The following is an 11,294-nucleotide window of genomic DNA, read 5'->3' as shown; positions in this document are numbered from 1 at the left end:
CCTTCCTCCTCTGCATCATGTCAACCAACTCTCTACCTTTTCCTGTCATAGTTCCAACATTCAACGTCCCTACTCTCAGTCCTATACTCTTGGTGTTCCTCTTCTCTTTCTTCGTGCGAACGCGCTTTCCTCCTCTCCTTCTTCGACCAACAGTAATCCAATTTCCACCGGCGCCCTGTAGGTCAACAGCGCCGATGGCGGTCGTTGTTAACCCGGGCCTCGACCGATCCGGTATGGAAGTCATAGGTTTGATTCGCATCTTTGATTTGGCAAAAGTTTTACGCCGGATGCCCTTCCTGACGCAACCCTCTGTATTTATCCGGGCTTGGGACCGGCACAATAAGCACAATCTTTGAGCTCTGACATTGGTCTTCATTTATTAATCGAACCTTGTTTGGATTGGTAGTCCAATCATTTGCATTGTATATGATTTTTAACCAGTTTTTAATATCAGGCTGCTAGTATGATGGCAAATACACCACTCTTTTTGGCTCGTAAAACTTAGTTGAACGCCAGTGCGTCACCAGCCATGAACCTCACAGCATGACAGTGACATGCATACTGTATTTTATGTATATGTATGTACAGTATATGTACAAATGTGTATGAACATATACGTATGTGTATGTATATGCATGTATATATACATGCAATTAGTTATGTTCATGCATTTATTTACACACACACACACACACACACACACACACACACACACACACGCACACACACACACGCACACACACACACACACACACACACACACATTCTGATGTTCTGTAAGAGTGCTTATAAGTTAAGTGGCTGATCATTGGTTTGATTTATTAGGTAATATAAACCTTGTCTCTGTATTTTTTTTCCTGGTAAATTTTAAATTCACCAGTTCCTGTACTACTCAAAAATGGTCCTGGAAAAAAGAAAGCTACTCCAGTGCATTTGCAGTGGAAGACATTAATGACATGGAGCCAGAATGAATCACCGCAGATTGTGAAAACATGATTGCCTGTCAAAGCAACATTTTCCGTCATGAAACCATTGAAACTCTATCAAACATGATCATAATTAGTCACAAAGAATCAAAATTCAATTTGTTTTCTATTTGAGTCATCTACCGTAAGTGGAAAGAAACAAAGTAGGAGGTGTAATTGAAATGATGTCTTACTATAATCTAAAGGTTATGTACTTTACAACACAGCAAATATTCCTTTTAGGATTATATTACATTGCTTTGTTATACTGTACATAACCTTAAATGACCAGTGTGCTGTGCTTTTAATCCATTTTTCTTTAAAGGATATTTAAACATTATCTCATTCATGGTCTACAGCTGTTTTTGGTCTGAGAGATTTTTAAACAACCCTTCAAACAATGGCATCCAGAGAAAAACAAGGCTTAACTTTTCATTAAAATTTGATGAAGGAGGAGAACAGCCAAAAGTTCCTGTAAGGGAAACTGAAGGAAAAAACACAATTTCCTCCCCATTGACTTTTTTCCTTGATTAAAAGAGCAACTGGGTAGGGGACTGAATTAAAAAGAAAGAATAAAAATAATAAGTTGAATTAAATAAATAAAAAACATTTGTCAAGAAGACCATTTACTGACGGTAAAGTAAACACCATAAGGTGAGGTGAAGCACTCCACTAGTTCCCATTTATCCTGTGTGATTTGCTGGCTGAAACATAAGCACTGCCTTCCAATTATTTGTGAAAGAAGACCTAAGGGCTAGAGGTCACGGCTATTTATTACTGAATCAAAAGAAAGCCTTGTGTTTTTTCAGATGTGTACAGGAAATCTGCTCTACATTCCCACACTAAACCATCATGTTTAGACTGAGGGTTCCTAGAGAGAAAGTCACCACAGGCCACAGAACTCTGTAGTGAGTCTAAAAGATGCACTGGATGAGCTTTTACAGTAAAAATATCCATGTTCTTTCAGTGAGCTCTTTTGATCCCTCAGATACTTTTTACCCAAGCAAACTTTTTACTGTATGAATAATCGTAGGCACATTCAGCAATGTTAGTTCACTGGATTTCCAAATTTGAGAATCATGTACTTAAAATGTTGATGTCATTTAAGAGGATTCAACGGTTATCACTTGGATTTATTCTTTATGTAAACTTGATAAGAAAAGCCTTGATAAATGTACATAGCAAACATTATGCAGAGGGTTTACACACAGCTATTAAATATGACAGCCAGATAATCTTGTAATTACCAAATTGCAAATAAGAATTTCCTTTTTCTATATTCCTCTCCAATAAGCTTGAATTTGAGCCTAACTTAAAAAATCAGTATGTATCTCATATTAAAAAAAACTGTGTTAACCTATTGTAGATGTTCTATAAGTATTATTGTTCATGTTGGCCAAGTAACAAATTAATAGTCTTTCCAAATAAGCTGGCCAAACTGTATTTGAAATAATTCAGTGTCACCATTACATGTTTTGAGCAACAGAGAGCGCTGACATTTTTAGAATGTGAAATACCCAATTCACCTAAGTAATATGCTTTTGAACTGAAAAAGAAACCCATGCAGAAGTAAAGGAGGACAGGTTAACTCCTCAGAGATGAGACCTCTGCAAGACAACAGTGCTGCCCACTACACCACGATACCACACTATACCAGTGTCAGATTTTTTAAAATTCTTCTATCAGTATCAACTTCAGGAATCCAGCAAGTTATTTCGTTTATACAGCTGTAATCAGGGATCTTGTTGGTGTAAATTTCTTCACCCACAAATAATGGCCAATAATTAAAGAAGTATGGACTTTACACTTGTAGGCTTCAAAGGTGTCAACATCTCCCCATGCACACAACATAGAAACATAACTGTGTGCTGAAACAGATCATGTGTGGGGTATGTTAGGTTTGATAGCCTTTAATAACAGTGGCAAAATTGAAGGCTCAATGCACTTCAACATTAATTTGTCAATACAGGTGAAGGATATATGCACATTACTATCACAGAATGTAGTAGAATGTTGTGGTGGTAAACCACAACTTTTTAACCACAGCTGGGTTAAAAAATTACATTTATTTTATTCAATATGCACACATCGCTAAATACAAACAACCTTATAAACAGTCATTGTCTGTTAAATAGAAACACATACAATACTGTCCAGGTTAAGATGGGAACACGACGGTTCCAGAACCATTTTAAACCCAACAGGAGGGTTCAATCTGCAGAGAAGTTCCCGGCAGAGGGCGTGGTTAGACCACAGCAATGTTTCCAAAACCATCGCGGCTAAGAGTTTGTTTCCAGGCATGGTCACGCCTCTCGGACTCTTGAAACACTCTGAGAATCTTAGCTGTGGGGCAAAAGTCCTCAGAAATACTATACCCTTTGTGCTGCTGCTTCAAGCCTGTGAGCAGGTGTAACAGCTGAGTAGAGGGCAGAGGAGGGCAACTGCTGCCTCACCCCCCCATCATGGGATCATTTAAGACATACCGAAATCCTCCCAGCAGACAACAGTCTACTGCAGGGACAAATATGGTTTCAATGAGTTGAAGCAAATAGAAATCAGCCTTATATGGTACATGACAAAACTTGTTTACTTTTGTTTATTTCTGGATTTTCAGCCTACAACATGCAAATTTACATACCAAGTCTAGAGTTTTATTAGGTCAAGAAGGGTTCTATTTACTGTATTTATTAGTATGTCAGTATGACACCATGATGAAGTTAGCAATCTTGACGAACTCCAAAGTGAAAATGTACTGCTGGCAATTAGTGGATCATTGTGAACCTGCTCTTAGGTCGAGCTGTCATAGGGTATATTTGGAATCAGGTTACTTTTTCAACTTGTTATTCATTTACATATGTTGTGTTTGAATTGCTTTTGTTTTGGCCCAGCTACATCCTCTTGTATAGGATGTATGTAGCCCTAGAGATTGTTTTCATTTAGAAATACATTTATGTTATAATGCATGAATGGAAATGTCCTTTATAGCTCAGTACTGACCAGGGGTCTGCTTTACAAATTCCAAAACAGCAGCAGCAAAGGCAGCTGTTTTATCTGACTCATGATGAGACGATGGCAGTGAAATCTGGTATTATATACAGTATTTACTAATCTCTCAGAAGCGGAGAAGCAGATTGGGGTTTTTTTAAACAATGACAGTATTAACCCTGGTTAATAGACCCAGTGCTGGGTCTATAGAACATAGAAAAACTACATTCATAACTTTACCACATAACTGTCCTTCATAAGGAGATTGTGACCAAGATGTTAAGATTAGCATCTTTGGGATTCATTCACCACACAACAAACAGGTTCTTCATTGATTTTAAACCATGGAGACTTACATTACAGCAAGACACTTACTGTATGATTATAGGTATATTGGTAGACCTGGTTACAATGTGATGGAGTCACCTCACTAAAAAAAATTCACAGGTCACATTTCCCTGTAACTGGTCACCAAAACCAAAGCATCCAAACTCCGGTTTTCAATAATGACCACAAAACACTCCAAGATCCTTGTAAAGCCATTGTGCCTGACATCTTACTTTAAAGTCTGAGAAAAGTATGCTCATTTGGTGAGAAGACATGACATAGGCCATGTGAGCTTTATAAGCATAATAATTATCTAGAGACAGGATTGGTAGTCTGCATCTTACTCAAGGCTGTATTGTCTCAAACTCTCACTTCGTATCCAAACCTATTCTGTCTGTTCTGAAAAACAAGGCAAACCAAACACTGAGAATCATTTTATAGTGTTTATCCCTGGATCGAAACTGACATAGTACAATATGGCATGTCCTCCCTCACCCTGCCTGCTGCCTCTCCCATGTGGCACTGGTATGCAAACAGCTGCCCAACCATGACAGTGCACATACAAGTAAAATTTAAATGCCAGCCAGGGGGACATTTAAATTTTAAAGAGCCAAACTGGACAGCTGTGTGTGTGCGCACGCGATCCTGCTTCATGAGAGTGTGTGTAGCTCATCCACTCACCATTAGTTCCACTGGACAGACACTAAGAACCAAAGGAATTGAGGACACCTACTTTTTTAAGTGACATCACTTTTAATATAGTCTCTCAATTACTCAATATCTAAGACCAAGGAGCCTTGGAAGGACATTCATCTACAATTCATGGTTTTCTTGTGAGCTGTGTCTACTGTCTCTTCACCATGGGTGCATTTATTGCCAAGATGCTCCTTCCTACAGTTAGCAGCCTGGTGTTCCTGCCTACAGCAAGCGTGGCTGCCAAGAGAGGTTTCCACATGGAGGCTATGGTCTACTTCTTCACCATGTTTTTCACTGCAGTGAGAATGGATTTTTCTTCTTGTTAGGATTCTATTTTTTGTGTTTGAGGGAAATGTCAGGTGGCTGACAGCACTGATGTCTCTGGTTATGACCTGAAGACTTTGTCTTTCAAAACTGCTTAAATCTAATACTATATAATGACTGCAGTTTTGTAGATTGTTGAAGTTTCAGAAATTGCAAGCATTGAATACTGTATTGCCACACAACAACAAATTATCTCTAGCTACATGTTTTATATATATTTAAGCAGCTATTAGTGATTGCACTCTTTGTATAACTGAGCCGCTGAAAGTCCAACTGGAGGTCATAAGTAAAATCCTAGATTTTGACTCTGTCTGTCTGACTTGATCATGTATGTCTTTTGGTAGATCTACCATGCTTGTGATGGACCAGGGCTTTCCATCCTGTGTTTCATGAGGTACAACATTCTGGAGTACTTCAGTGTTTATGGCACAGCTCTCTCCATGTGGGTCACACTTATTGGTAAGTCCTCGTGTAATACTTTTAACACCTGGGATCAGACTGGAAGGCTCCTTAATCGCATCTAAATTTCTTAAAACAACTTCAAACCTATGCTTTTTTGTCTGAATTCACAGTTACACAAAGTCATCTCTTTCCTCCTATATCATTTAATCATTTTACAAGTTTTAATTCTTCAGTTTGACTTATTTCACTCCTTTTTATGATTGGCACCTTTCTGATGTTAACCCTGATACATATTGCATTTGTCACTGGTCACGCAGTAAACCATGTAACTAGGTTAACCTATTATAATTACTTCATTGATCCCTCTGAAAAATGTATTTTCATTAAAGGAAATATTTGACTATTAGTTTATATTTGACAACTGCACTTTCCATACAGAAGGCTAATACTAATACTATTACTACCAGCTCAGTCTGCAACAGCTGTTGATAGCATATGCTGTGTTTGACTTCAACTCACATGCTTGGTATTTTATATGACACACACACACACACACACACACACACACACACACACACACACACACACACACACACACACACACTCATCCTTTCTCCCTTGCGGTCCTACAACATATAACAAAATGTATTAACAGCTGACCTTACTAAGTGGTCTGTCATCCACCCACCTACCCATCACTCCATCCATCCATCCATCCATCCATGTTTGTTCATGTTCTTCAAGAGCTTCAAAAGGACACACATTATATTTGAAGTGTGTTTTTCCTTCCTGGTAAACACCATGATGAAAATACAGGATTTGTTGGATATCTGAGAGCTTTGGGATCCTTTTAGGAGAGTAATTTTTACGGTGTTTAATGGAAAATAAATGTTAGCATGTCAGTCTGATATTAGAGATAAAAGTAACAAAACAGTTCAACATGTGTTGCGTGTACTTGCTCCAGCTCTGGGAGACTTTGATGAACCCCAACGCTCAAGTATAACCATGTTTGGAGTACTGACAATTGCTGTGAGGATTTACCAGGATTGCTGGGGCTATGGGATCTACTCTGGGCCCATTGGATCAGCTGTGTTTATCATCACTGTCAAATGGGTTAGTTACTATCCATTGTCAGGTATGAGTTGGTGTTGAATGTTGTATGTAAACATTTTCATGCAATGATAGCCAAATGCTTATCTGTTCTGTTCATGACAGTCATTTTTTACGTTTATTCTATTCTTTTATCTAAATGGTTGTCCATCTACTTTATACCATTTTTTTACATCTTTGTCATGATCTTAGTCCACTTTTACCTTTGCCCTCTCCATTCATATTTTCTCTGCTTCTTTTTTCTCCAGCATTCTCTTCATTTGGTTTTCTCACCTCCCCTATCAACCATTCCACGCACTCCTTTTTAATCTACCTTCACTTCTGCTTATTTTTTTAAATTCCTTTCACATTTTCTGACATTTATTAAATCCATCAATCCTCTTCAAATGTGCATGTTCTAACCTATGGATATCATTACTGTATAATTTTAGCTCCAGAAGATGAAGCAATTAAAGGCAGTGTACCCAGAAAAGACAGTCTACACACAGCAGGTCGGTCCAGGATGCTGCTTCGGCGCTCTGGCTCTGATGCTGCGTTTCTACTTTGAGGTGATATCATCAAAGTAAAACTAATTCTAACACAAGTATTACAAAATTTCAGGATCATAGGTCGTATGATTATTTGCCATAAGGCTATATTTTCAGTTTACTTAATTTAACCACATAATTCATGTATTGCCCAGTTTACAAGTATTATATTGTCACATAACCTTTTAATTTCTATTTGAACTGCTTCATCAAATTAAAAAGAAACAGTAAAAGGCAGAAGTTACCTACTTACATATATTTTTTTGTTTTTAAGTTAATAATAAATCAAGTCACCTCAAATAGATTTTGCTGTATTCTCTTCATTGTAGGAATGGGACTACGCCTATGTCCACAGCTTCTACCATTTGTCTCTGGCTGTGTCTTTCATTCTGTTGCTGCCAAAGAAGAACCGCTATGCAGGGACAGGGCAAAATGCTGCTAAACTGAGCTGCTTCACTCTCTGCTGCTGTGTATGTTGCATTTATTATATCTATTAAGGCATTATTATCAGTACAATCAAACCCACATGTCCTTCTGATCCGGCTTCATAATTGTTCCCTCTTCAGACCATGTCCCCTGCTACTTCTAAAGACAATAAGGACAAGCCAAAGAAGAAGTCATCTCAGAAAGTGTGGACAATCCCCACTAAAAAGCTATGGAAACAAGCCTGTAGTACCCCCACTCTGCCTCTTCACAATCCCCCGATCTCCACACCTATCAAAGGGACCAGCATCAGCAAGCTTAAAGAGATGAATGGCTGGAAGTGACTGTAATAACCCACAACTCGTCTATCGTAGGAAGACTTTATCCTGAAGATCAGGCAGAGTCAGCTAAGAGCAGGAAATGTGATAAATCACCAAATAACTGTCATGCAAATGCTGATAAACTTGTATGTGGCTGGTAAATGAATCTACTTCAGCTGGAAACCAACCATCATGTGGACGTTCCTTTCTACTCCAAAAAAAAATCATTTTTGGCTGGTAGAATATTTAAGGTCACCCACGACTTTAGGAATCCAGCAGATACCACAGCCAGAAGGTAAAGATGCAAAAGCACCCTGATGTGGTTCTAAAATTTAAGGGCAAGAGCAAATGAGGAATCAGGTCTGCATTGCCCTCAAAGACCCAATAGGAACACAGCTGTCTAAAGCACTTGTCCAAAGCTGAGGACAGAAAGAATTCTACAAAAGAACACACACAGCACGAACAGGGAGACAGTGGCTGAGACAAGACAGTAAAACTGACTGGAAGATTTATGGGAAGAACAAACAAGCAGATGTTTTATCTCTCCAAAATATATAAATTGTCTTTAGAAATGTTCCTCAGGGGAGACCTTTCGTCTACTCGCCTCTGTCTGTCTGTACACCCTCCTCTTTCTCTTTTCCATCTCTCTCAGGGAAAGAAACCACGTGGCTGGAATCGTTTACGAGACTGTAAAGCAAATTTTATTGTTTTTATAGATACACAAGTTCCCAAATGTGTCATGGGGAGGTAAGAGGAGGTGGTAGCCCAGACATCAGTCTGTAACTCTTCAGAAAGATCTGAATGTGTTTCTGGATCAGCAGGTGAACTCTGACTCCCCTCTGTTAACTCTGGTTCACTGACAGAACAGCTTTGTCTACACCCTCCGTCACTAGCGTGTTGCTCAGACTATGTGATGTTTCCAGTGAAAAAGTTAATCTGTAATTTTCTATTTGTTATTTATTGCAGTACAGATGATATTCAGTAGTGTGCATTTGTTTTAAATCAATCTGTAATTTTTAAAAAAAATTAAAGGAAAATATTGTGAACCTGATTTATCAATAGATGCTACTTAAACAGCCTCCATCATCAGCCATCATAATGCAGTCATAAGAAGCTAACCAGAGGAAAATTCTTGACTGGCACATGCTTCAAGGCTCACTGCTGTCTAGCAAGTCTAATCCAATTTAAAACCTGCATATCCCCTTACACTTCTACTCGAGGACATGGAGATGTGCATTCATGTATGTCATATGACCCTTACACTACTCAAAAACTACAAATGTGTGTTTTAGACAAAACAGTCTCCTACCAAAACGTGAATGAAGCTCTCCTCCGACAGGGAATATTTTGAGCTGGGGCCAACCCGCCAGCTCCCATGCCCAGAAAAAAGGTGTTTTTGTCTGGCCTCAGGAACCTGGCTCGCTGGGGCACTGGCACCACCCAAGCTGGCTGCGCTTCCCGGCCTTGACAGGACAGTAACTTGAGCCTTTTATTGCAAAAGTGTGAAACACTTTTCAGCTCCTTTACGACCACTGTCTATCCCGCACGGCTCTGTTGATGGGCTGAAGCCCACACACATTTCAGACTGTATTGCTATGCCTGTGAAAACTTTCTAATATTTGTAAAGCCGTAGCTTATCATTACAACTTGAAAACCAAAACCAATTGATCCTCCTACTAGTCGAAGTAGATTTTAAAGCCTAACCTTAAAAGTTGTTGTAGGAAGCATCACAATGTGAAGTTCCAAGAAGTTCCATATTTACCCAACCTTTGAACACAACATGTCCTCAGAAAAGAGAAACACAGGATCAGATACAACTTGAGGGACTGAACTCAGGCCTGTCCACTGCAGGTCACGCTGTTCAGCAGACATTAACAGTGTCAACACAATAAGTGTTGATTGACACAAGGCTGAGCGTGGTCGTCTCGTCCGTGGTCGTCTGTACCAACATTCCACGATGGCGTGGAATTTCAGTGGGTATTGAAATATAATGAAGAAATACATCTGAACAAATAAAAAAATATGACTTCTACGTATACCAGACAAGAACACCCATTCCAGTATTCCACATGCTATGGCCCATTCAGAGAAGGCAGAGAGAAAATATACTGTATTCAATTTCATTAGCTAATAAAGCACTACAGTGCACAGCATGAAGTCACAGACTGCAGTGTGTTCAGTATGTTTGTTCTTTTAGTTCTCTGGTATAGGAAGCAGACACGCTGAGACAGGACTCATTGTGTCACAGGTCCTCTCTCTGTGTCAGCTGTTGCCACAGCTGTTGCTAATGCTGCAAGATCAGCTGCCTCTTAGAGAAACACACTAACACTCCTGTTACCTGTGAGGCCCATTAAGCATTAAGCACCAGTTAGTCATTGCTTTGGCCATTATCGACCAGCAACATTAGAGTCAGATTAGAGAAATGATCATCATATTATGTTTATTTTTGACATGGAAAAAGAAATCAAATCTATGTCGGTCTTGTTTCATGTACTGTACATATATGACATGGATTTTCAAAATTGTTATTGAACTTAAAGGTGTCTGTGATATTATTGTCACTTGTAGATGCTCTGTTAGGTTGTCATACTTCTGTTTCCAAAATTTCACTTCACTTTGTACTTTAAAATGTACTTCCCCTTTAATGCATGACCCGGAAAGCCTGCACCCAGCGGTGAAACCACCATCCTCTTTGTCAAGTTGCTGACGTAGTGATGTACTAGGAAATGCATTTTGAAAAAGTCTGTTTTCAAAATACAAATATACTGCTGTATTTGTTTACATACAACTTAAACTTTCATGGTGTATGTTGTATCATATACACTATAATGACTGAATGATTACTGTTAATTACCATGCTCATCTATCTATAATTTGAATGCTTGAAAATTTGAAAACCCAAACCAGCAGATCATAGGTTCATGTGGCTTTTTATTGGGTAGTTTATGGAAAAGATGTGTTTATAACACTAAGATATGAAGTCTGTGCTCAAACTATATGCCAAGAATGTGTTTTGATGGTGTGGATGGTGAGATGGTGAAAATTTAATGTAATTTTGTATCTGTCTATGGAGCTTTTCATAATTGAGATAAAATATTGCAGTTCAGACTATAATTATGATTATTTTTCAAGCAACTGACATTTATTTAACCCCCGCATCTGAAATTGTATTTGTATTATCATGATCATGAGCCACTGCCTTCCACATGTGAGTG

The 11,294-nt window shown here is 38.7% G+C and overlaps 1 protein-coding gene across 1 annotated transcript; it reads left to right on the top strand.

Moving 5' to 3' along the window:
* Positions 1 to 4,976: 4,976 nt before the first annotated feature.
* Positions 4,977 to 10,998, top strand: mymk (myomaker, myoblast fusion factor). Its single transcript, XM_068311199.1, has 6 exons — positions 4,977 to 5,272; positions 5,642 to 5,756; positions 6,664 to 6,812; positions 7,241 to 7,357; positions 7,666 to 7,806; positions 7,903 to 10,998. Exons 1-6 carry the CDS (start codon positions 5,138 to 5,140, stop codon positions 8,101 to 8,103), a joined length of 858 nt encoding a protein of 285 aa, XP_068167300.1. The 5' UTR covers positions 4,977 to 5,137; the 3' UTR covers positions 8,104 to 10,998.
* The last annotated feature ends 296 nt before the right edge of the window (positions 10,999 to 11,294 follow it).

Source organism: Antennarius striatus, chromosome 3 (assembly GCF_040054535.1).
Source record: "Antennarius striatus isolate MH-2024 chromosome 3, ASM4005453v1, whole genome shotgun sequence".
In the NCBI taxonomy this organism is placed as follows: Eukaryota; Metazoa; Chordata; class Actinopteri; order Lophiiformes; family Antennariidae; genus Antennarius; species Antennarius striatus.
This window is presented reverse-complemented; position numbering and strand designations above follow the sequence as displayed.